Raw genomic sequence first — 26,097 nt, 5'->3', positions numbered from 1 at the left:
AGCGTTGCTGTTATTACATCAAAAGCATCAGCCTGCCTTTGATATCTCGCACAATATAGGCACTTATAAAGCCGCAGCCCCCAACGACCCGCGCAATACCGTCATTGTGACTTGAACTTGATGGGCGCTGCCTGCTGGGTCCAACCTCGATTCGCATCTGTATGCCCCCAAACGACGCCCGAAGCCCCTTTCCGAGTTTCAATACATCTGCCCATGGCATCTCTGAAATCGCTACAGAGAAACTGGGCCTTGAACTGCCAATTGACAGACGTGCCTTGTTTGCGCTGATGGAGTCGGGTCACTCTGTAGCTACTCCGACATCCTGCCAACGACGCCGGAAGGCTGTTGTGATGTTGGTGTCAGCCAGCTATAAATATTGGGCATCACCCCAGGCATTTTGGGCAACTTCTTCCACCGTCAGAATCACCCAGAAATCCTTGCACTGTCAAATACCTGAAATCCCCATACTCCACAAACTCATGCCCCCATACATTCGTACCTATCATCCATGATGCGTTCCCAAACCCCTCTCCTCGTTATTGCCAGCCTGCTCTCCGTCGCTCTCGGGGGCCAGTTGCCGACCCTCGCAGCCAAGCCGGCGCTATCAACGGCAATAACCTCGCAGTCCGCATGGCTGAGCCCGAGCCCCCCTTCCTCAAAGGAGGCGGAGGTCGCGGTACCGGCTTTCCCCCGACACCATGCCGCCCCCGTTTGCCGCTGGACAGCGCGGCGGCGGCGGTCATCCTCCCAAGGGGCACAAGCCGCCGCATGCAGATGGCGGGAACCCTCCCGAGAGCCACACGGCGACATGGCCCCCTACGCCGGCGCCTACGCTGGAGGGGACTGATTCCGGGTCGCTGGATGAGACTGGTTGAGCAGCATTTGGTACTTTGAGTGAGTTTAGGTTCGCTCCTTTTTTGGACCTTGACGTCGACAGCACCTGGCAGAGCTACACTTTCGTTTCTTGCACATATCCATCTCCTTCACACCTAGACGGATTGCAGCAAAATAACGCTAACGGTTGAATGACAGCACGTGAGTTCATTGATAGGAAGAGAGACTCGTCTACGAGAGCTCCGAATGCAGACGATATCTGGTCGAACGGGAGAATGGGGGTTTGGGCTGAGAAGACAGCCTAAGCTGGCCCATAGCTGATCTTCAGTCGGAGGGACGCCTCCTAGATAGCCCAAGATGAAATAGTCACTTTTTTTTTTTGAAGTAGTAGGCGGTACTCCAAGATGTACATGCTCTACCACGATGCGCGCCGCGAACCATGGCAACATTGTAGCTGTAAGCGTGCATCCTGTTCATGTTTTCACCTCTGATAGGCAGGTCTTGTTAGCAAAACCTACCGATAGGCGATGGTGTAGAAATATGAGTCAGTTGACGAAACCAGATTCATTCTACAAGTAAAACATGACATATGAATATCCAATTATAAAAGAAAGTGTTCGTAAATTGAGAAATGCTGCTACGTAAAAGGGAGACTGGCTGCCCGTGGGCTAAGTAGGGATGGTTGCTCCCCCCACGCCCGCTAAATCCAAACCCGCTAATGCCACAACCACACCAAATCCAAATCCCTTCTGATGTCGAGAACCTCTGTCTATTTCAAGTGATCCTTGAGGAGCTTCAGAACGAACTCATCCGTCTTCCCCTTCAGCCCCAGCAGCTCATTATCCGTCTGTCCCGTAAAGACCCCACCACACTCCGGGTCCGCAATCGCGCGCTTCAGGAACGGCCCAATCGTCTCAAAATCAAAGATGCCCTGCGCCATGCGCTTCTCCGCGGCCGCGACGAGGTCATCAAGCGCGACCGACTCGGGCTCCCAGGACTTATCGGGCCGGGCCTCGCGCGCGAGCGCCAGCAGCCGGTTCTGGCTCGTGACCAGGTCGTGGACGTAGACGGCGCGGTTCTTGGTCTCGGCCGGGTGGCAGAGCACGCCCACGAGCCCGTCGGCGACGCTCTGCATCGTCGTGGCGCTGAAGGGCGTGTCGCCGCCGTCGAGGACCTGGGGGCGGGGGCTGGCGAAGTCGACGATGAAGTTGGCGCGCAGGGCCCAGTCGAGGAAGGCGTTGTTGTAGAAGAAGGTGTAGGTCAGGTCCGTCGTGCGGGCCTTGTCGACCAGGTAGTCCTCGGTCGCAACCTTGTGCTTGAAGACCGGGTTGGCGCGCGTCTTGGGGTTGGCCAGGTTCGAGCCGAACTCGGACGGGATGAAGCGCCGGACGCCCGCCGCGATGGCGGCGTCGATGAGGGACAGCTGGGTCATGGCGGCGGGCGTGGTAATGAGGGAGATGACGGCGTCCTGGCCGGCCAGGGCGGCTTGCAGGGACTCGGGCGACGAGTAGTCGACCTCGACGATCTCGACGCCGTCAGGGAGGTTGGAGGTCGATGAGCTCTGGCGGGTGAGGACGCGGACGTTGAACTTGCCGCTCGAGACGAATGTGGGGGTTACGATCTTGCCCAGGTTGCCACCTGCACCAGCAATTGCGACGTTCTTGATAGTGTAAGACATCTTTGACGATTAATATTTTTGCGTGTAAGTATGTATGAGTGGTTATGAGATGTGTTTAGGGTGAGTATTGGAAGTGATGAGATGTAAAGGAGTTGATGAGTCTGTAGTAGCAATCGTGATGATGGAGATAAGCTTGGGATTGAACATTCTGAACTGTGACTCTGGGGTCGATACCTGGGTTTAAGTACGTTTTCATCTCGATATAGGCTTCGTATAATCCTTCCAAGATGCGACAGACCATGGATAGCTGTTGTCCCGATTACAAAATCATGTCGTCGGCTCCGCGAATACAGTAATACACCCCAACTGCCTGAATGCTTCGCCCTCCGTGGAGGCTCAACCCCACCGGCCGGTAAGTTGGGATACCGATGGGATGCCGGTGGGATATCGGCCGAGTACCCGGCCGAGTGCTCGGGCAAGTGCATAGCCGGAACCTTGATGTCATTTTCCGTATTTCAAAGCCGCCGTCGTGCATCGCTTGCTTATGTCTTTGTAGGAAGCAAGCTCATGCAAATGACATGACGGGCCACCCTGTGTCGGGGCGAAGTCGCGCAATGCCGAAAAGTGCGAGAAGTGTGAAGATGTCGAGAATCTGCCCGGGGCCGGCTGGTGGACGAGCTAGATGCGGTCCACATGAATGCTCGCCTAAAATTAGAACTGAACGCCAGATGGTCATCCCGCCGGTCGCTTCAATCTCATCCCACTCACATGCCGGTTTGGCCGCGTCTGCCACTTTCACATTCATTACTTCGATTATGATGGATTGCCGACAACTGAGTGATTATTAATCATGGGATAATGCCTCCTTGCTCTGTATCTTGCTCAGCAATACCCGCGTGAGCCATTTCTCGAGTAATATGGATATTAGATTCAATCGAAGTCGAAGACGACTGCAAACAACGATGACGGACGGGGATCAAGAGCTGACACGCCATACCTGCCAATGCGGGAAGAGCTTCATACGGAAAGAACACCTGATTCGTCATCAAGCCGTCCATGGCAGTGCGTCCCACGTCTGCCCGCAATGCCAGAGGTCTTTCACGAGAGGGTAAGCAGATTGAGTATTTATAATCCACTCGCCTTCAAGGCCTCCAAGCTGATTGAGTCAGTGATCTATTGCGGCGCCACCTCCAAAGACATATCGAGACGGTAGCGAATGGGAGAAGGGGCGTTGTTCGAGCTTGCGATGCCTGCCATGGCAATAAGGTACGTTGGATCTTCAAGCCCAAGTATCGGATGTTCAATTCACATGGGATAGACTCGATGCATCGGCGGAACGCCTTGTTCCTTGTGTGTCAAGAGAGGCATCACCTGCTCCCTGGTCAAGAAAGACTCCAAGCATGGCGCCGCGAGCAGCACCCAGGGCCCAGGGGAACCCGCCGGCTCTTCCCAATCACCGGAGGCAGCAGCTCGGACAACCTCAGATAGCGCGCCATCGCTCAATGCCGTGCAACTCATCGGTATGATGTCTGTCCGAGGTGAAGAAGAGCAGAGCATCCCGTCGGACTACATCGACCGGATGCGGCGAGTCCTCGGGGCAGAGGGACCAGAGGAGGCAATGCGGCAACTGCTGTTGGACAATCGGTCCCGCTCTCTGTCGCTTCTCCGGCACACCGGTGGGCAGTTCGAGAACTTCGCCGAGGAGCACCTGAGGACATACATTGAAGTATTCCATGAAGTATGGCCGTTGCTCCACGCGACCATACTTGATGTCGTCAAGGATAATCTGCACCTTGCCTCGTCTATCATTACAATAGGGATTCTGCTCAAGAAAGACGCTTCAGAGATATCCAGGTCTAAAGTAATATCCTGCCATGAAATAATGATGGGTCGGTTTTTCCAATTTCTAGTGAGTGCCTCGTCGTGTCCTCAGTTCCTAGCCACCCTCACATTGACCGACCCCGCTTCGACAGACCGAGACTCCTCGTGGCTCAATAATCGAGGCGTGGCCGATGGAATGGTACCAGGCCGTACTGATCAACATCATCATCGGGATAATCCGCAATGAGCTGCCTCGGTCGCGTCTCTTGTGCAGCCTGTTCATCGCCCACCTCAGGCTGGTCGGAATGTTCGATTCGACGGTCGCAGAGGCTCAAACGAAGATCTACCACCCAGGCACGTTTGTCCCGTTCGTTCTGTCAAACATAGAACAGCGCAGCAGGCTCGTTGCGTACTTGTTCAAGGCCGACGCGATGCTGTCTCTATTCGACGATCAACCGCCAATGCTGCACCCGGAAGAGCTGGATACACGACTTCCCCAGACGTTCGCTCTCTGGAATGCGTACGGCATCGACGTCTTCTTCAAACGACTCAAAGACGAGCCCGGCCACCGAGCCTCTCACCTGTTGAGCGATATAGTAAGCGGTCCATTCGTCTTCACGACGGGCTCGATAGTCGCCGAGGATGTCGAGTTCGGTCTCTGGGCACTGGTCCGCGAAGTATGGCAGCATCGCCAACGCCTGCAAGTGATGAGAGGAAGGACCTCAGACAGCACTATTACTCATAACGCCGACAACGACAACACACAGAGCAATCTGCTGCACAGGCTCAGGGGCTGGAAGTACCAGCTCACTAGCCTGCAGCGGCTGTGCAGCACTAGCGATGCAAGCAGCGCAGGGGAAGATGAAGAAGCGAACGCGCTCCGCCTCATCCGAGCCTATCGCGGGGACGATGACGCGAAACCCCGCGAGGAATGGCAACAACTTGCGCGCCGTCGCGCGAATGACCGAGTGCGAGCCGCCATGGGCTTGCATGACATTCTCGAAGCGTGCCTGCATAGCAGCAGCAGCAGCAGCAGCAGCAGCAAGGATCCCAATCACAATATCGCTGCTGGCAGTCGTGATATTGGGATTCGCTACACCCTCCTCCAAACCCTTGACATGGGCCGCCAAGCCGCCCTTCATCAGGCAGCCGTTTAACAGCGAACCCACACCCCTGCCTGTGCCGCACCGAGACGGGCCAATTGGGGTCTTGGACATGAAGTGACAAGCTGTACCTGCAGCAGCGTGCTGATGTTTTCTGATCAATTGGTCAATTGATCGACCTCTCATTCCCCAACACGAGCATGGGTCTTCCTCCCGCAGCAAGGATGTCGTTCCTCTGGGAAAGGGGTCCGCATTTTTACACAACACGGCCCCAGTCAAGCTGACCACTATCTTCGATGACACTGCCATGCCTTTTCCAGTCATTCTTTCCTCAAGGCTTACCGTCAGATGCCAATTGCCTTTCAAATGATTATATGAAACCGATATCGTCGCGGCGCACAATGAGGGAACTGCTTCTGCTCTGCCTCGTTGTCCTCGATGGCGTCCGTCCTGTCCGGTCGGCCCAGACGGCCTTTGACCCCAACTCCCTCGCGGTGGAAACTCGGAGTACGTGTCGCTCACATCCATCTGCATGTTATGGAATAGTCTGCTGACGTTGCCGTAAACAGTGTCATGGTGCCGAGACCAGATGAACAGCTGCGCCGAGCTGTGCACCGGCCCGGGCTTGGGGGCGAACTCCTGCGATCATGTAAGTTCTCTTGGATGACTCTGGGTATGCGGCGGTTATTGGAAGCCGTCGTCACACTGCTTGGTCGAACTCGGGCGCTGACCCATAACCACCCACCCTCAAGATGACGCTGAACTACGCCTGCACGTGCGACAATGGCACCGCGCCCGGCCTGTCCTACTACATGCGGACGATGCCGACCTTCATCTGCGAGCAGACCAAGAAGGGCTGCATAGATGATGCCAAAGGGGACGCCGCGGCCGAGAAGGAATGCGGGGATGCCAGCACGTCGAAATGTGGCAGCCTGGACCCCATATTGGCGAACAAGGAAACCGGCGACTCAAAGGGTACGTCGGCGTCGGCTACAACTGGGACGGAAACGACAAGTACAGCTACGTCCACCTCGAAACCTGGCCCGACAGATTCGAACGATCCGTCACCGGGAGGAGGCGGAGGCGGAGGCGGAGGCGGAGGGAAGCCCTCGATAGGATGGATAGCCGCCGTCATCGCCGGCGTCCTGGCTTTCGTGGGCGCGCTCGCCGGGGGTTCTACTGGCTCGGCAAGCGGCGCAGCCGGAACAAGAAGCGCAAGTCGATGATAATGACGGAGACCGGCTCCTCCTTCCACGACGAAGACGGTGGCAAGGCGCGGCCTTACAAGACGCTGCGCGACGACCCAGTGGTCCGTGTACGAGATCCACACGAGCAAGGAGATACCCGTCGAGATGGACTCGCTGCAGTCGCCCGCGTCCGCCGTGGTGGCGTCGGAGCTGCCGAGTCCCAGCGCGAGCCATTTCGTGGCGGAGCTCGATGGGCGCATGGTGCCGGGTGTGGCGAGGCCGGGGGCGACGTATGGGCAGCAGGGGGATGATGGGCGGAAGTACCGGATGCTTGAGGAGGGGCGGTGATGGGGAGATGGGCTGTACAGCCAGCAATCTAATTTGCCAATATAGCATTTTAACCACAATGTCAAAAAGAAGCAATGGTCCAGAAACCTGATGACACATGTGAAGCCATCCCGTTGTCAATTGCCGCCACACTGGTCGCGACAGCTACCGACGGCAGTGGCTCGGTCGAAGATCAAACTGCCAATTGGATGCATCATCCCAGTGATGGATATGCCAGAGGCTGAACGCATAGAAGAGAGATTTCGGTCAGCAATACATCCTTACTACAGCAAAACGCTACTTGGCAGCCATACTTTTGCGATGGACTTTGCTATTTCTAGCATGCTGCGTACTTGGGAACAATTTACGTCTTAATGAAGCCAAGAAGCTTTGTCTTCAACTGCGCCCCGTGCCATGATATGAAGCGACTGGGAAAAGGGGAGGGATGGGGCGACAGAGCAATCCGGTGGCCTCGGGAACTTTTGTAGTACACCAGCCGGCCACTGTTCTTCAGTGGAGATGTACCGCCCGTCGCCCGCAGACCCACCCCCGGAGTACCGAAAACGCGGGCTACCAAGCCCCTGGGTTGATGGCAATCTTCTTCCAGGCAGCAGACTCCTCTTCACGCAAAAACTTTCCTTAACATCTGTTTGTTGCCGCCTGCGTCGCAATCCTCCCCCCTCAAATCTGCAGCTTAGATCGCTATTTAAACTGGAATTGAGATTGGAATTGGCAAGACTCAACCCCAGCACAATCTCAATCCTAGTAATTGTAGTATCTGCTGTCTGTACACCATGTCTCAGCTCGACGACATCCATTACTCGCGGTATGAGACCATCTCGGCTGTGCGCGAATTCTACACCTTCCGGTCCAAGATGTACATCGACGACTCGGACATCTTGGAACCGCCTGAAGGGGGCTGGCCTCATATGGAGAATCTGCGATGCATGGGGAAGACCGACGAGGTGATGGAGCTTCTTCGCCGCCTTCCATACCTGTGCAACAAACACCCGGAAGCGGAGGATGGAACAACCCCATGTGTGGCCCCCCTGTGCCACTTCATCAGTTGGGGGAACTTGCGCCCAAAGTGGCGCCAGGCTCAGTTTGGTTTCGGCCGAACGAGCCCTGGGGCTCTCTCCGACAGGCCGCCGAACCGATAGAGCTCGTGGAAGAGGATGTCATCCCGCCCAGTGTCGTGGGTTTGACGTATAACCGCTGGCGCGACGGTAAATACTTTTACTGGATACCGAGCGAGGCATCGTGCACTGGTACGGGTGCCCTGGCAACCTGGCCAGATTGAACACAATTCCGACTACCCTCTGGCGGTGACCACTATAGACGCCCCGTACGAGTGGTCGCCCGAGAATGAACAGGAGTGGCGTGAGAACTACCCGGCTTGGGCCGTCGCGGATCTGTTTGCCATCCTTCGACAGCAGTTTGAAGACCTGAACTTGGTGCCCCTGGGTCCGCGCAACGTTGCAGAGGTTGTCATAATCGACGATGATAACAGGGAAGTGATAACGGCGGTCCAGGACGTCTATCGCCAGCATGGTTGGCCGGACCTGGCCGCCTATCAGAAGGAGGACTGTCTACGAGCTGTGAGAAAATTAGTACGCGAGGATTTCCCGGAGCATATCAAACGTTTCCAGGGGGAGGACTATGAAGATTGATGCAACTCGCCGGAGTATATCAAGATAACTGGCACAAATGTGGTCTTCTCGGAGGCAATTCCGTAATTGAGATGCAACCCTATCGGCTGCCCCCCCTTAAATAATCCATACATTCCGTAGTTTCCCACTTAAATCGGTAAGGTTTAAAACTTAATATAAAACTGAATAAAATAGGGAAAAATATAGGATTTTAATTATAAAATAGTAAAAGAAGTGAAAAGAATTAGGAACTTAATATTAAAATTTAAAGTATTTATTAAGGTTTTTTTAAACACTTTTAAAAACACTATATAAATTCGTGAAAAAGTAACCTTTTATTTAAAAGAGATATAAAATATAATTTAAATATAATATTTATATAATTCTAATAGAAAAATGATTTTTTAAAAACGAAGTTAACAGCTATTTTATTTAATTTTATAGAATTATTTTAATATTTTATTTAAAGTTTACTAAGAAAAGTTTCTTAGAGATTCTTTTCTTTAAAGATAAAATCCGTAGAGATTTTATTAAAGTAATAATCTTTTCTTATATCGATAAAATAAATAGTAAACATTAAAATATTAAAATATTACGGAATAAAAATAAATAATAAAAAACATATTTAAATAATAAAACTTTTTAATATTATAATATATCTTTAAATATTTAATTAAATAAAATAACTATTATCGCACGGTAGAGAGCGTTTAAATAGTATATTAAGTGTTAAAGTGCTGTTTAAAGGAAAGAAAGAAAGGATAAAAGAGAAAGGTGTTACTGTGTTAATAAATATATAAATGAAATATTTTGCGTAGCGCGCTAAGCGCGTTAAGGGGCGACCCTTTGTTTTTATTTTTTTACGATATACCCTTTAATTAGCCTACTAAGTAGGTTAATTGTTTACGCAGGTGAGATTAAAGCTATCGTAAGTTAATAATCGTAGGGTAGAGGGGCTTTAGTAATTATTGTTTAGAAAATAAAAGTCTTAACTTATTAAAGTAAATATAATATATTCCGCTCGTAATAACTATTAATATAAATAATAAGTGTAACTCTAAGTAAATAATTAGCTGCCTCGTAGTATATTATAAAGTATTTTTAAGCGTAGCTAATTAGCCTAGCCTTTTTTTTTTCTTTTTCGTGCTCTTATTACTACGTATATAAATCTTTATATTACGTTTCGTTTATAAACGCTTATTAACTACGAAATAGTTTATAATTATTATTTTAAACTTACTTTATAAAAACTTTTATACTATTCGATTTATTATATTTACCGGTAAATCGATATTATACGCTTGGACGGCTTCGTAATATTAATCTTAGTATATAAAGTTATAAATTTTACCCTTAACTCGCACGCTATTAATGCCGGCGGAGGAAGAAATAATAACGACCCTCCCCGTGGCCTTATTAAACTGCCTTATAAATATAAGGATAATAATGAGATACTTTTACCTTTAAAGGATTTTCGATAAGCTATTATTATAAGCCGCGCTTAGCGTAAAAAAATATTAAAAAAAAAGCTCGTTATAAAACTAAGCGTATTAAGCGTGCCTCGTAATTTAATTAGTTTTTCGCTAAGTATACTAAGTATATTAAGTAGTTTATTATTATATTTACTACCGTTATTAAAAACCCCGCCGCCTCGCCCGTTAAGTTTATTACCGAGCTCGCTAACCTTATTAATAAGCTTATTAAGCTCGTTATTAAGCCCGTTAAGCCCTTTAAAACGCGTGTTAAGCCTGTGGCTATAATTAAGGATTAGCGTTAAGTTATTATAGCTTTTTTAAATACCGCCGTTTTACGTGGTAAACTGCCTATTAACGTTAGCTTACTTATTTAGTTAAGCACCCCGACTTTTTTTAGCCGTCGAGCCCTTCGGGGCTCCTCGGGTAAGAGCTAAAAGTTTATTTAGCTTAGTAAAGCACGCCGTGATATATACATAAATTATTTATACTTAGTATTTTTTAATACCGTAAAAGCTTCGCGTTATCGTAAAACTCTCGGCTTTAATATTATTAAGTATTTTAATTATTATAAACATAATTATATATATGTATTCCTATAAGTTATTTAATATGCTTTAATATATTAATATAATTTAATTATAAAAACCTTACCCTCGTAACCGTTTATTATATCGCCCGCTACTTTATTAAGGAGGCCGTTAACTACGTTATTTAAAATAAAGGTAAGATTAGCGTAAGCTTATTAAGATACTTAGTAATTTAATTTCGCTCGTTAATAATATTTATAAAAGCAGTTTAAAAAATACCGTTATACGTTTCGTACGCTTATAAACGTTAAGGCTATAAACTAAGCCTATTATTTTTATAATAATACTAACGAGTTTATCGTCGCTAATACTTAGCGTAAAATTAGTAACCCGTTAAGCGCCTCGCTTATCTTAAGCCTTTCGTTTACGCCTTAGCGTAATATTAGTTCTAGTATACGTAATTATTTTATTAAGAAGCGTTTCGCCTTTAAAAGCCCTTCGCTTACTCCGGCAAGATTCGATTCTAAAGATCCTTTTATTAACACTAACTCTAAGTTAAACTAAGTAGTTAGCCCTCGTTTTATTATCGTTAGCGTACTATTTTTAATAGTATTAAGTATTTTATAACGTTCTTTATTTTTTCGCGTTTAAAATACGTAAACTAATTAAGCCGGCGTGTTTATTAGGATTTTTCGCGGGCTTTTATGCCTTAGCAGTTTTTATTCTTCGGGGTTCGATTCTTTAAATTAATGGAAATCCGGTAGTTATAATAATTATTCCGTTATTACTTCGTGCTTACTTTTTTATAATATATAATTAAATTGCTAAATGTTTTATAAGTTTAAAAGTCCTCTTTAGTGCTTAAACTTAGTACGTGAAAGGTTTTTCGTTAATTTATTTACTAGTATATCTTTTATAGTAAGGTAAGTTACTTAGAAAGCTCGTTTTTAATACTCTTATTATAGCTAGAGGTTTTAAATATTTACGTGCTTTAGCTTTATAGAGATTTTTTCCCTTTAATTTATAATTAGCCTGATAGTTTATTAATTATCGTAGTATATTGAGAACGGGGTGTTAAGTACGAACTTTAAATTTTTAAATAAACGCTTAAGTGTAATTAATTCTTTTACTGCTTATTATAAAACTAATAATTTTACCTTCGTAATTAATATAGTAACCGTGTTTTGCCGAGCTGTTTTTTATATGATAAAACCACCGAATAATATAATAATATACTTATAAAACGATCTGCGCGTTTTTAAATTATTCGTGAAAAAGGCGTCGCTTATTATAACTAGCGCCTAAGCGCCGTTTTCCTATTTTCCGAAAGAGACTGCTACGAACTTAGTGCCGTAAGCGTACCGAATATACTAGTTAGCGGCCTTAAGGTGCTTCTCGCTAAGGTTTATTAGGAATTTTAATAATTATAAGCACGTAAACGTAATATTAAAGCGAATTATAATAGAATTATAGAATAATAATTTAATTCGTTCTTAATAAGCTTTAATTCGCGATTTTAATGTTTCGCTAGTATATTTTAATAGCTCCTTGATCGGTAAAGGTATTATCGTAGCCCGTGATACCTTTAAATTATATTTAGTTATTACTTTCTTTAAGTAAACATCGTAGGATAACTAGAGACGTTTATTAACCTTATTTTTAACTATATGTACGTTAAAATAATAAGCTATATTACCTTAGTTTTTAACCTCGTATACTTACTTAATATTAATTATTAACTTATCGGCTTTATCTTGCTTTAATTTCCGATAGTAAACTAAAAAGTTATTTATATAAAAAACCACGAACATTGTGCGCTCTTTATTATAAAATAAGTAGGGTTCCTCCCCTAAGCTAATAAAGCTTAGCTTGCGAAAAATGCTAAAAAAGTCGTTATACTATAACAGCGGAGACTCTCTTAACCCGTAAAGGGCCTTACGAAGCTTAATATATATCCCGGCCTGCTCGTACTTTAAAAAAGAGCTTATAATATACCGGTAAAGATTCCTTAACGAAGATCGTATTAAAGAATATATTAACTATATTAAATTACTTCGTTTTTAAATTAAATTTCGTAATTAAAGCTATTACGATTCGAAAAAATCGCGCGGTTAATATTACGGTATATGTGTTCGCGAACGAGTTTATATTTTACTTATCGCTTCGTATATAAATCCGAGCTTTATATAATATATAAACGTTATTTTCGTTAAATTTATCGGTAAACACCTATTTTAACGATAATAAAATATTATTATAAGGGCGTTTAATAACTTCTTAGGCCCTTATTTTTATTAGGTTATTAATTTTTCGCTTAATAGCGGCTATAAATTACTCCCTTTTAAGATAAATAGCTATTTTATTTTAAAAGCGTAGAGGTAGTTTTAAATAAGGCTTAAATACCGCCTTTTTAGTTAGTTTTTTTTAATGAATATATCTTCATAACGATAGTATAAATAATACGGTACTCTCTGTCTCTTAATAGTAATACCTTATTAATATTAAGAAAATAGGTGGTAAAGAACGTATACGAGGCTGCCGTAAAAGCTATACGGAAAGTTAATTTATTATAATTTTTTAATATCCATAGGCTATTTAACTTTATTTCGCTACTTAGCACGAAAAACGTGCTTTTAATATTACCACTTTTCTATTTTTTTAGCCGTAATAAGCGTAATCGCTCTTAATTAAGCTCTTACGACTTTTTTATACACTTTTAATAACGCGCACGCGGCTTACGTTTAAATATAAACTTTTTTATTATCTCTAATAGTATAACTATAATAATTTCGTTTTAAATTTTTTTTATAGTAAAAAAAATATTCTTAAAAGCTTATTATTCTTTTTTTTTACCGGATTACGCTACTTTTCGTTTTTCGAAAACTTCCGGATTTTTAGGGCTCTTTACACTAGTAAACTCGCTCGTTTAACGTTTTTTAAAAATAGGTAACGGTGGTTTATTTGCCTTAGTTCCTTTCTCCGGGCTTTTAACCGGCTCCTTCGCTCCGTATTTTTTTTCCGGTTTAAATATACGGCCTAGCGATAAAAGTCCCGTATTACTCGTATTATTACGCTCGGCTTTATAACTTTCTAAACGTAATTTAAATGTTAAGCTTACCCTCGAAGCTTCGTTAATAAACGTATCGGAAGCTGCCGCACCTTTTAAGTTTAAAGGGATTAGCCTTTTAAGCCTTTCGAAACGAGAAATAAAATCGGTAAAATTATTTAACTCCTCTTATAATACTAAGGTTTAAAAAATAAAAATAATATACGGTAATAATTTAAGGCTTAAAGGAAACGTAATTTTTTCGATTTCCTCGACGAACTCCCTATTCCGGTTTAGCTTTTTTTTTTCCCCTTTCGGTAAAAAAGGTCCTTATTAAACTTAATATTACGCGAAACGATAATTTTCGTTAATTTAAAAATTTATATATAATAAATATTAATAGCTTCATAATTTACTAAGTATTTTATATAACCCTTTAAAAATACTTTAAATTCCCTACGTAACCGGCCTTTAGTTTTATTATAATCGAATATATAAGTTTTATACCTAAACGTTTATATACCGCTTTAGTTAAGCTTTAAATCTACCTAAAAAACTTTAACCTACGCAGGATTATACTATTTAAAATAGCTCGTAAACTACGAATTTAACACTTTATTAAGGCTTCGCCACCGTTAAAATTAAGTAAGATATATATTTAATAGCTTAATAATTATTTAAACAGCTTCGGTTTATAAACTCTTTAATAAATTAACGTTTACTTTTATTTTAAGAGTAACGTTTATTACCTCTTATCCTGCTCGCTTTTAACCAATTATCGGCTCTTTAATATCTACAGGCCCTTATTTTATAATAATGCCTTTCTCCTCGCACTAAAAATTATATTAAGTGTTTCTTTAAATTCCTAATAGTTTAAGTTCTCTATTATGTTTAAAGTAATATATAAAAAGACTATACTTACGTTAAATATACCGTTTAAATCTTTTTATCACCTTAAATAACTTCGTATACGAGAGAGATTTTATAGTGTACGCTTATACCTTACTATTATAATTATCCTTTAATAGTAATATATACTTTAAAAGCTCGTACCTTAAAAGGTACTCGAAAAAGTTTTAAAATATGCGGTAAAAAGGTTTAAGTGCTCTTTTAATAAGTCTTCGCGAAATAACGCGTTTTATAAATAACGTTATATATATTTCGCATTTTAACTACGTTAAACCCTTAATCGAAACACCTTTAATTACGTACACGAGCTTTATAAAAGCTTTTAAACCTAAATATCTTACTCTTGTATATTATCTCTCTTTTAAATTTATTTTTATATAAACCTTCTTTACGAGCTTTTTATCCGTTATAAAGCGTTTTATCGTTACGTAAATACTTATTACGCCGGCTGCATTTATTAGTAGGAAATTAATATAAAAGGTAAACAAAGGCTTATATTCGATAAAAACTAGGTTACTTTTTCTTATAAACCTTTATATTATAATACTGTTTTTTAGCGATCTTATTCGTAGCGTATAGTCCTTTATATAATACTAAATATTAACGTTTCTTAAAAACGGTTCGGAAATAATATTAATATAGAAACTTTCGATTAATATTACCCTATTAAGCTTAAAGTCGGTTAGCTCGCCTCGCGCCGTAAAAGTATCCCTTATAATTTTTACCCCGTACCCTTTAATTAAAAACGTAGTTATACTTCTATAAATTTACTAGCCGAGGTTAGCACTAAAAACTTTAGCACTAGTAAATCCTTACTATTAACGATATAATAAGAGCTATAACTATTAATTAAGGTTAACTATAAAAGGTTATATAATCCTTAATTCTAGTAAACCGATATATTAAAATCCTTCTTAATATTAAAGAGTATATAATTAATAATCGCGTATAACACTTCTTTTCGTACGGAACTACTTAAATTAATTTAATTAAACTTAGTAAGCTATTAACGTAGCGAGGCTTACTTAGTATCGGAGTTTAATCGATATTTAATTTCCGCGCACGCCTTTTAATTTAAATAAATTAGCCGGTTAAAAGGTTTATTTTTAATCTTTCTAGTAAAAGTATACTTTAAAGAATAACAGTTCGCTAATAGTTAACGATAACGTAGCCGAGCATCGGAGCGGGGTTTATAGGGATAATTATAGCTTAATAAGCTTTACGACTTGCGATTATTAATTAATTTATGCTCTTCCCGCCTACTGTTAAGCGAAGCGTAAAACGAATATTTTCCCCTCTTCGGCCCGTTCCGTTTTACTTATTTTTTTAATAACGAGTTTAATATAACTAAGCTTATTAACGTACGTCTCTTTTACTCCGTATAATCGAGTTCCTCTAATTAGCGTTAACCTTATCCTAGTATTAGTTGCTTATTAACCGCTTTAAGCTATATACGGATTACTAAGTATCTTTATACTTCGGGGATTCTTTCGAAAACCGCGTTCGTATAGGTTTTACTTTATTATACTAATTAAAACTAAGGATCCTTTCCCTTTAGCTTAGCTCGCTCTAAGAATTTATTATATTAGTCTTAAACGAAAATAATATACGAACTCGCGGAGAGTTTAAATTATTATTTAAGTTAACGAATAATATTTTAAAACGTGAGTAATTAATTTAACTCGTAAATATTATTATAAATTACGTTAATATACGCCTTTAAAATTATAAACTTAATCTACTCGCTAATAGTAATAAAAGCATTTTTTTATATTATATAACGGTGTATTTTTATACTTTATTCGTTTTATTTAAGTTTAATACGCTTAATAATATCGTCGGTAAACGTATCGTATATCGGCTCCGAGTCTTTTATCGCCGTATATACGTTTATTATAAGGTTTATTAAACTAGTTTCGTTTACTAGTTAAAAATTCTCGGTTAAACCCTGTTTAATTTCGTTGATTATGCGTAGCTTAAGCTTATTATAAAAATAAGCGTCGTTAAGTATATTAGGATCGAGGTGTATTTAAATACCACGCTTAAAAGCACTTATTTTAAACGAGTTATACTAATTTAACCAATCTCTTTTAATCTCGAGCCTAATATTAACTAGCTTAATAAAAAGTTTAAACATAGTAGGCGTCGTAAAAATAATAAGAAAATAGAAAAATATAAGAAAACATAAATCTAAAATCGCTCTTTAATGCGTAGGGTTTAATAAAATAAGCGGTGTAATAATAATAACGAGCTTATTTAATAAAAAACGCCGAACTTATAACTATCGCACGGTAAAAAGCGTTCGAATAGTATATTAAGTACTAAAGTATTGTTTAAAAAAAAGAAAAAAAAGACAAAAAAAAGGTACTACCGTACTAATAAATATATAAATGAAATGTTTTACGTAGCGCGCTAGGCGCGTTAAAAGGCGACCCCTTATCTCTATCCTCTTGCGATAACTATTTAAATGTTAATACTTATATTTATACGCGTTTAAGAGAAAATAACTAGCGTAGAAAATAAAAATAATTTATTTAATTTATTATTTAATTTTTAAGTAACATTTACTTAAAGGGTCAACGGAAGGGGGGGGGTCAGCCGATAGGGGTTGCATCTTACCGAGTACATTAATGGGCGGTCCCCCGCACCTAGCTAAATATCGTGTTGAAGTTTAAACCAACCTCGGCTCTAGGTATATGCACAAGAGAGGCACGGGAAGGGGCTCAGAAGTGCGCGGCACAGCATGGGCCGACAGGGGTGGAAAATCTAGACCAGACTACTTACACGAGCTAGGTCCAATCAGTTGAGATCCGCGAACCGGATCCTGCCGGGCGCTGGCTAAGAATCTATCCTGGACCTCGTCGTAGTAGCGGTTGTCAGTTGGTCGGCCGTCGCGCTTGCGGAATTCGGCGTCTACGAGCACGTGTCTGATATGGCCGACGCTCGTGTGCAGGATCACGGCCGCGACGGGATCCGTCCACCCGAGTATAACGGGGGACCGACCTTCCCAGACTACGAGGTCGGCCGTGGCCGCGACGCGGATGGCGCCGAGGTCGTCCCGCTTGACGGCCAGCCCGCCGTTGCGGGTGGCCAGCAGGAAGGCCTGGTTCACGGAAAAGGGGTTCTGCGCGGGCACCTGCCAGCGCCCCATGGTCTCGGCGTAGACGCGGTAGCGGGCCGACTGTAGCCAGAAGCGAGCCTGCATGAGGATCTCGTTCGAGAAGGCCATGTGTGTGTCGACGCCGAGCGAGGCCTGGTCCAGGATCAGGTGGCCGTAATGCATCTCGCTCTCGGTCGTGACGGGGATGTACTGGCTCATGCAGAGCTGCGAGGCGTGGGAGATGTCGATAGGACTGCTGGTGTTTAGGATGCCGACGCGGTGAAGATCTTCGGGAGAAATTCTCACTGAGGGGAGGGAGTTGATCGGTCTGTACGGAATAGCGGGGATAAATGAGAATATGGCCCTTGGATGGTTTACAGGCTGGCTTATACGATATACTCTCTGGTTACAAGAGGGAAGACATATGAATCAGAATATATAAACCGATTTTTCTCACTGTGAACGGAAGCAATTGCATGCTACTTGGAGCTCTTCTGGTTTTCATAAGAACGTCTCAACGCCGTTGCAGAAAATGATATTGTAACTACTCACGTGGGCGCTTCTGTCCGTCTATCTAATTATGCCTCGCCTAGGCTGCTGGAAGCGTGCCGGCACGAGCACTTCAGCTACCCGTATTGACTTTTGTTCTTTTGCTTTTCGACTCATACCAGCGCAGGTCAGCAGAAGCAAGTGACTCAAAAGAGGTATTATATCAGCTACCCGTATTCTTGGAAATACATCAAGAAGTTTAAGTTCGCACAAACACCATATCGAATCGATGGAGCTGGTCCTCGTCAAACTGGCAAGCGTGTAGTCCCAGTCCCGAGTTGCAGGACAACACTATACGCATTGTTTGCGCAAGCAGTAGCACGGCGGCGACGATCAACGCAGTGTCGTGGATCTTGGCGGTTGTTCAGTTGAAACATAGGATGCTCTTCGTAATGACAGCCATCAAGACATATATAACGAATATGAATGTCAGGACCACCACTCTCGCAGATTGTTTATCCACATTGATAGAATACCAGGGCTCGTAAAGGGGTGGCTGTGCCATGGGCACGGGGAGACCCTCTCTGGGTGGAAGAGACATGGAAATGCAAGGCGATGTGAGTTCGGGGAATTACTGTTCAGTAGAGCCTCCCCTTCCGATAGAGCGAGCGCGGATTAATGAACACTCAAAACTGATCACCATCTTCAACGGGGCAGTACGCATAGATCTGATCGTTCGCTCATGGGTTGCTATCATTACTCGCATTTTATGCGTGATGGTCGACCATAAAACAGCCGCATGTGCGTGGTACGATTTAATCATCTTCTTCGTAAGTTACTGTCAAATAACAAGCCACCTCTCAGAGACAAAAGAGCGGAGCTTCGTACTTTTTCCTGTTGCAGTAGATATGTTTGCTCTCTGCATGCCAGATCCATCTCAACACTTGCCGGTTCGGCAGTAGCAAACCGAACCAGAATGCCGTCTTTTGACGAACGGGGTTCTGGAAACGGTGGAGGACGGCCCTTGCCGAAAATGTGGATTAGGGGGCGGATAAGTACACAGCGCAAATTGTTCCTATAGGCCAGCGAGACCTGTCATCACTAGGCGATCTTATCCGAATCCCGGGCGACAGGGGTATGTATTCCTGGTCCATTTGAGGGTTGTCAACCAGCAATGTCACCCAAGTATTGCCCGCTGCGCTGCGCCGCTCAAATCCTTCACTGCAACGGTGGCGCATGCCAAAACACCTGTCAGGTTCTGTATGTCAGAATATGACAAGAACGTAAGTCTGGCAGGCCGATGTCCACCGCAATATGTGTGTCAAGGTATGGGTGTGTAGCATTCAGCACAAGCGAGGGACAATGGCTGATCAAACCCGGCAACGAAATCCAACGCGGTATCGATCATCCCTCCCTTCGGTCCTGCAAACGACACCGGCCGGCTGGCTGCTTGCCTCCGGGAAATCATGTGCTACGTGGCTATCGACTACGCTGCAAGTCCTCCCCTCCCCCAATGGAACGGGTGTATGCCTCGGGATCACCAAAACCGCCACTCCCAAATAATACGAAGCATTTAGAGCCAGCCCAGAGCCAACCCATCGGCCCGTAGCTCAAATGAAAACTCCGCTCATGTGCGCATGTCTCAGAACGGAAGTCGTTGTAGCACCGCCCTCGTGATCTCCCACGCGCGCATTTCAAACATTGGGGGATCAGCATCCGTCCCCTCCTTCGCTCGAGTTCCTCCGAGGTTCTTGCTTTTGTCCTGTTTCTTCCCCCAGACCTGTACATCAAATCGCCATCCGTCGCAATGCAGCAGGACGACATCGAACTGCGATCCAGATCCAAGGAGACCAAGGCCCAAGATGGCGTCACCGTCGACATCGACGACGACGGCAAGTCCCCGACGCCGGGCGCTCCGCACACGTACCTATCCACCTTCAGCCAGACCCGGACCCGGCGCCTGTTCTCCATGTCGCAGCTGTTTGCCTTCTCGCTGACGTACATGGGGACGTGGGAGGCATGGCACCAGAGCATCTACTCCCCCTGTATAACGGCGGGCCACGCGCCATCTTCTGGGGTGGCTTTTTGACCGTCGCCGGCGCTCTCGCTCAGGCCGCATCGATTGCCGAAATGTCGTCTCTTCAGCCGGTCGCCGGCGCGCAGTATCATTGGACCTATCTCCTGGCCCCCAAGAGCGTCAACCGGTTCATGTGCTACCTCCAGGGATGGGCCTCCTGGTTTGGTTACGTGGCTCTACTTGCCGGTGTGGCCAACACGACTGCTATCCAGCTAGAAGGGATCATCCAGTTCAACCATGAGAACTATGTTCCGGGAGGCTGGCATACTTCCGTTATCGTGATCGCTTTGCTCGTCGTCTTGGGCGGTCTTAATATGTACACGTTCCGACTGGTCCCTTGGATCGAACTGACAGGTTTGTGGTTGCGTTCCTTACCCATATGGAACCGAGACTGAAAGAGACCCTCGACAGGTGGAGTTCTTCATGTGGCCAACTGGGTGGCCTTCATCGTCATCTTTGCCGTTATGGGACCTCGCCATGACCCGGAGTTTTTGTTTTTCGACAGCACGACCTCAGGCTGGGTTGATAGGCCAGTAGTATCATGGCATCTCGGAGCCGTTGCTTTGACTTGGGCCCTGACAGGTATGTGTTTGTGGTCCCCTGACGATGCCTAACAGCTGACAAAGTAATACAACCACAGGCTTTGACAGCGCCATCCACATGAGCGAGGAGACCAAGAAAGCCAAGTCGGCCGTGCCCCGGGCCATCTTCTGGTCCATCTGCATGAACGGGTGCATGGCCATCATCCAGATGTCGGTGTTCCTCGTCTCGATGGGCCCCATCGACGTCGCCATGGAGGCATACGTGCCCTCGCTGACGGTCCTGTACAACACGGTCCAGAATAAGAACGCGGCGACTACCGTGTGGACTCTGTTTTGGTTCGTGAGCATGTCTAGCAACCTAGCCTCGATCGCATCGGTGTCCCGGCTTAGCTGGGCTTGGGCTAGGGACGGAGGACTGCCGATTTATTTCGCTTATGTGAGTGATTGCCCCCTTTTGATACGTCACCATTGTTATGCATTTGCATCGTATCGTAGGACTAATCAGATGACTGAAATTCTTCTAGATCGACCCTAAAAGGCACGTCCCCTTCCGCGCCGTCGTCTTGTGTTGCATCCTGACCAGCCTGCTCTGCCTCCTCAACATCGGCAGCTCGACCTACGTCGTCTTCAACGCCATCACGAGCCTCGCCAGCTGGGCCCTGTACCTGAGCTACGCCATCTGCATCCTGAGCATGGTCCTGGCCCGGCTCGAGCAGGGGGCCGACCTGCAGCTGGGGGACTGGAACCTCGGCCGGTACGGCCTCGCGGTGAACAGCAGCGCGTTGGTGTACACGCTGTACATGATGGTGTGGCTGCCGTTCCCGTCGACGACGCCCGTCGACGCCGCGACGATGAACTACTGCGCCATCGTCGTGGCGTTCATCCTCGTCTTCACGTTTGGGATGTGGTTCGGTTGGGCGCGGAAGAATTGGCCGGGGCCCAACCTTACCATTCGCGACTACGTTATCGCGCATTCATAGTGTAGCGCAGTGGTACATGGTCAATACCGAATTTAGACTCGGGTACTTAATTAATATGGTTGAGCCAGAAACAGATCTTTCCTCCCAGCCCCCCTTTCCTATTTCGTCTTCAGCCGTCTCAGTTCTTACTTGGGAGGAGCAAAAGCAAAACCTCAACATAACAAGAATGCCTAATACCCCTGCGGCAGTTTGAACCCCCCAGGCATCAGCTTCTGGAAGACCCCCTGGGGGTCGTACCGAGCCGCCACGCGTTGTAGGAAATTTACGTTGTCGGCGCCGTAGCTGCTGATGGGGTCCTGGAAGCCGCCGGCGAAGTTGAGGTAGAAAAAGTCGTCCGCGGTGCCCTGGGCGACCGTGGCAGCCTTGGCCTGGCTGTACCAAGCCTGGCTGACGTTGCTCATGCGGGCGTCGTACTGGGGGTCGAGCCAGCGCGGGGAGAAGAAGACCACTAAACGGGTTGGGGTTTCCCCGGTCAGCGAATACACAGGTCCTGGGTTGTCGAACGACCGAGCTGGAAATCAATGAGGGGGAGGGAATCATGTCTCTTTACAAAGGGCTGCCTGTGCTCGCTTACGTACCCATGCGATCGATACGCTTTCTCTCCAGACCCAGGACGTTCCCGCCCCTCTTTAGGCTGTTGGCCGTGACTATATCTGACAGAGGCACGTAGCTCCAAAAGCAATCCAAGTTGGGTATGTCGACCACCTGTTTGCAGATATCCGAGGTCACCTTGTGCACTGCTTCGATGGTAGCTTGGTCGTCTTGGAAGGTAATTGTAGCTAGTCCGTCCCTACCGGTGGTTTTTATTTAGTAAAACAAAACGTCATCCGCCGAGGTTCGCGGGTTGAAAAAGGAGAGATGGGCTTTGTCATGAATCAAATATGAACTTACCTGTAAGATGCAACCCCCTCTGGCTGACCCCCCCCTCACTGACCCCTCCTGATTTCAGATGATTCTAGAGCCCCTGAGCAACAATAATAGTATATAAAGGGGTCAAATCTCACTCGTCTCCCAATTAAAGTAGATTAATCTCTTCCTCTTTTTTTCCTTTTTTCACTATTACTAATATAACTAAAGAAGTACGCATTGCGCAGGCGGTCCAAGCCGTGCTGGCCGGCGGAAGCATTAACCGTACGGCCAAAGACTACAACGTTAACAGGGGCACCCTTCGTAACCGAATCAAGGAGAACCCTAATAAAAAGAGAAGTATAAGGCTCTGTAATTATTCACCCTTACCGAAGAGACCTTTTTAGTTAAATGGGCTTTTTTTAGGCTAGTTTAAGCTACGCATTAACGTACCGGCTATTTCGTATATACGTTTAGCGTATCTTTTTTATAAAAGGGGTCGATTATTTTATTAATAAACGATAAGTGTACCGTTTTTTAAAACGTTATTCGGTTTTTAGGACCGTACGTGCTAAAGCGATAAATTTCCGGCGTTTCGTATACATATTAAACGGGGTTATACGAGAGTTTTTTAATCGGCTTAACACTATTATTATTAATAGTATACCCCCTCGATTTAAATTTAACGCCGATAAAATAAGAACTGCGATAATAATAGGGGAAAGTATTATAGTAATCGGACCTACCGCTTATTAAAATTTAATGCGGAACGACTCGGCTAATCGCGAGTAAGTAATTATTTTAAAATATATTAATATTATTAATAATATTCTGCCGTTTTTAGTTATATTTAAAAGCTAATCGGTTTAGTAATAATAGTTCTTTTAAAAAGAGAACGAAGTTAATTACGAATATAAAGACTAAGCTTTTAAGGCGTTATTAAAAGAATAGACTTTTAATCCTATAGCTTTAAAATAGTTAAAAAAATTTATCCCTTTAATAAAGCTTAATAACTTTAATTAATAAAAGCTTTTAATTCTTAATAAATATAAAAAATTATATCGACGATAACTTTATATTAGCGGCGTTAAAGGCTAAGGTATAACTCCTTTATTTACTATTATATAGCTCTTATATACTCTAGCCTTTAAATATTAACTGTTTTAGGGTTTTAAAAAGAAGGTTCCGGAGAAAGCTCGACTTAGTATACGCTATTATTAATAATAGTTACGTTAAAAAGGGGGACTTTTTTCGAACCTAGGCTAAAATATATAAAATAGCCTTTACCCTTAAGGTTATCGTTAATAAATAGGTAATAATTAGTATTTACCCCTTTAATATCGAAAAGCCGATAAATAATAAGCTCCGGCGCTTTAATATAGTACGAGTTATTAACGAGGCTATTACCGCCGAGGATGCGCGCCAGCCGGCCGAACCGAAAACTAAAAGGATCGAGACGCCGAAAAATAGCCGGCAGGTTAAAGATTTAAGGGCTGCGATATTTAGTGTAGAGGTTACCACCGGTAATTTAATTAAAAAGTTACTATAGAAGAAACTCGGTAAAAGTATTAATAATTTAACGGCTCGGATCGGCCGGTTAAAGCAGGAAAAGGCCGGTCTGGAGGTAGATCTAAAAAAAACAAGGGTTTAAAAGAGGAGGAAGGTCGATAAGGACCCTAATAAGGGCTTTGTTTATATGGTAAACATCAGGGAGGTTCAAGAGGACGTCAAAGAAGGAAGGCCAAAGAAAAGGCCGAAAAGGGGCGCCGGTAAAGTGGTGGAAATTAATACAAATCGAGCTGGTGGTAAGGGTGACTCTATTATAGTGCGCACGAGCCGAAACAGACCTTAAAATGCAGTATGTGTTGCTTAATTGATCTATCTATTGATGTTGTTGTTGATTTTTATATTTATTTTAGGGGGGTCAGTGAGGGGGGGGTCAGCCAGAGGGGGGTTGCATCTTATCAATCTGCTTGGGCCGACTGGGCCATGTTCGACAGTATATTCATGGGCGCCGGCGCAGCAAACGCCACTGTTTGTGGTAGAACCCCCAGCAACTCGTTGAAGATGGCCGGGGACAAGAAAGGGACCGGGATCATAGCGTTCAGGCCGGCGCGGTGCCCGTACAGCGTCTCGACCTCGTTCTTGCCGTTGCTGCCGAGCTTGAAGATGGTCTGCATCCCTGCGCCCGGGTCCCGGTTGTTGGCCGTGGTGTACCGCGTCAGCACCCGCAGCAGCGCCTGGCTCGACCGATCGGTGAGGCCGTTGAGCACCTGACCCGCGTAGATGAAGTTCGTCAGCTGCGCGTTGGTGATGGTGATGTGCGTCAGCACGCCGAAGTCGGCGCCGCCGCCCTTGAGGGCCATGAAGAGGTCCGGGTTGGTGTTGGGCGTGGCGTGCACGACGGTCCCGTTGGCCAGCACCACCTCGAAGTCGACGACGTTGTTGGCCGTCCAGCCCACCCCGGCCAGGAAGATGGACATGCCGCCGCCGAGCGAGACGCCGCCGACGCCCGTGCCGCCGCAGAGGCCGCCGGGCACGACGACGCCGGGGGTGTTGTCGTAGACGCGCTGCCACTCGGCGCCCGTGCCGAGGCGCGTCGTCCGCAGGTCGCCGCTGAGCTCGACGCTGTTGAGCCGGCTCAGGTCCAGCGAGACGCCGCCGTCGATGTTGTTGAAGCCCGGCTTCGCCATGTGCCCGCCCGACTTCACGACGAAGGGGCGGCCGTTCTGCGTCAGGACTTGCAGGGCCGCCGCCACGTCCTGCGTCGAGCCGGGCAGCACCACGCAGCTGGGGCTCAGACTCGAGGTGCCCGACCACCGGTTGCTGTTGGCGGAGGCATATGTGTTGCTGTTGGGCAGGAAGACGTTTCCGGGCAGCGCATTGGATAGGGCAGCACACTTTTCAGTTCGAACACATCCCCGCGTTACTTAGCCATCAAGGTGTAGAACGTGCTTCTTGCGTAATAGGAGCCCTAGCTGAGACTTACACAAGATGCCAGCGCCATGGTTTTGGGAATGCTGGCCTGCGCTGGTATGAGTCGAAAAGCAAAAGAACCAAAAAAGTCAATGGTTTTGGAAATACCGTGTTGATCACAATTTTTGAGCCGCCACAAACAGGTTTCGCTGCGTAAACCTCGAAATGTCAGAGTTGTAGAACTGAGGCTGCGTGAGCTCTTTTTGTAAACCTATTCGGACAGGCCGAGCAAACAGCAAGGATTTTGACAGGCAGGGTGGCGCTACATGAGGAATACGGGCTGGCGTTCTTAGTTCTAGCACCATTGAGCACCATGAGGGACGGACAGGGGGGGCAGTCCTCGATGTGGCGCCCGATTGAAAGCTTCTGTGAGCGGGAATCGGCACGGGAGGATGAAAAAGGAAATCCATAGATAGCGTCGCTCGTGGATTGTCTATATGCTGCTCTATGTCAGCTGCTCGATTAGGGGTTATGTCAAGCTTTTAATATAATACACTTTATTTCCCATTGGCTACGAGTTGTGCCATGCCCATGAGATCAAGACTGCTGGGACTGTGGATTGTGTTGCCTTCGCCGATATCAGTAGACTGG

At 45.5% G+C, this 26,097-nt stretch overlaps 8 protein-coding genes across 8 annotated transcripts; 5 read left to right on the top strand and 3 right to left on the bottom strand.

Annotated features, from left to right (window-relative positions):
• Positions 1-511: 511 nt before the first annotated feature.
• PG986_003693 (uncharacterized protein) lies at positions 512-847 on the top strand (the record flags this gene model as incomplete). Its single annotated transcript, XM_066839915.1, has 1 exon — positions 512-847. One exon carries the CDS (start codon positions 512-514, stop codon positions 845-847), a length of 336 nt encoding a protein of 111 aa, XP_066704979.1.
• A 756-nt stretch (positions 848-1,603) lies between these two features.
• On the bottom strand, positions 1,604-2,512 carry PG986_003692 (uncharacterized protein; the record flags this gene model as incomplete). Its single annotated transcript, XM_066839914.1, has 1 exon — positions 1,604-2,512. One exon carries the CDS (start codon positions 2,510-2,512, stop codon positions 1,604-1,606), a length of 909 nt encoding a protein of 302 aa, XP_066704978.1.
• Positions 2,513-3,536: 1,024 nt separating this feature from the next.
• On the top strand, positions 3,537-5,430 carry PG986_003691 (uncharacterized protein; the record flags this gene model as incomplete). The annotated part of the gene is made up of 3 exons (XM_066839913.1): positions 3,537-3,560; positions 3,771-4,361; positions 4,426-5,430. 3 exons carry the CDS (start codon positions 3,537-3,539, stop codon positions 5,428-5,430), a joined length of 1,620 nt encoding a protein of 539 aa, XP_066704977.1.
• Positions 5,431-5,777: 347 nt separating this feature from the next.
• On the top strand, positions 5,778-6,911 carry PG986_003690 (uncharacterized protein; the record flags this gene model as incomplete). Its single annotated transcript, XM_066839912.1, has 4 exons — positions 5,778-5,883; positions 5,946-6,025; positions 6,129-6,530; positions 6,684-6,911. The coding sequence occupies 4 exons, from the start codon at positions 5,778-5,780 to the stop codon at positions 6,909-6,911; spliced, it is 816 nt and encodes a 271-aa protein (XP_066704976.1).
• A 773-nt stretch (positions 6,912-7,684) lies between these two features.
• On the top strand, positions 7,685-8,560 carry PG986_003689 (uncharacterized protein; the record flags this gene model as incomplete). The annotated part of the gene is made up of 3 exons (XM_066839911.1): positions 7,685-7,928; positions 7,979-8,158; positions 8,229-8,560. 3 exons carry the CDS (start codon positions 7,685-7,687, stop codon positions 8,558-8,560), a joined length of 756 nt encoding a protein of 251 aa, XP_066704975.1.
• Positions 8,561-17,272: 8,712 nt separating this feature from the next.
• PG986_003688 (amidohydrolase) lies at positions 17,273-18,446 on the bottom strand (the record flags this gene model as incomplete). Its single annotated transcript, XM_066839910.1, has 2 exons — positions 17,273-17,924; positions 18,361-18,446. The coding sequence occupies 2 exons, from the start codon at positions 18,444-18,446 to the stop codon at positions 17,273-17,275; spliced, it is 738 nt and encodes a 245-aa protein (XP_066704974.1).
• Positions 18,447-19,892: 1,446 nt separating this feature from the next.
• On the top strand, positions 19,893-21,684 carry PG986_003687 (uncharacterized protein; the record flags this gene model as incomplete). Its single annotated transcript, XM_066839909.1, has 5 exons — positions 19,893-20,162; positions 20,198-20,516; positions 20,574-20,744; positions 20,803-21,140; positions 21,229-21,684. 5 exons carry the CDS (start codon positions 19,893-19,895, stop codon positions 21,682-21,684), a joined length of 1,554 nt encoding a protein of 517 aa, XP_066704973.1.
• Positions 21,685-21,854: 170 nt separating this feature from the next.
• PG986_003686 (oxidoreductase) lies at positions 21,855-25,537 on the bottom strand (the record flags this gene model as incomplete). The annotated part of the gene is made up of 4 exons (XM_066839908.1): positions 21,855-22,132; positions 22,263-22,474; positions 24,514-25,430; positions 25,520-25,537. 4 exons carry the CDS (start codon positions 25,535-25,537, stop codon positions 21,855-21,857), a joined length of 1,425 nt encoding a protein of 474 aa, XP_066704972.1.
• Between the last annotated feature and the right edge of the window lie 560 nt (positions 25,538-26,097).

Source organism: Apiospora aurea, assembly GCF_038362705.1.
Source record: "Apiospora aurea strain CBS 24483 chromosome Unknown utg000002l_segment0_segment0, whole genome shotgun sequence".
Classification (NCBI taxonomy): Eukaryota; Fungi; Ascomycota; class Sordariomycetes; order Amphisphaeriales; family Apiosporaceae; genus Apiospora; species Apiospora aurea.
This window is presented reverse-complemented; position numbering and strand designations above follow the sequence as displayed.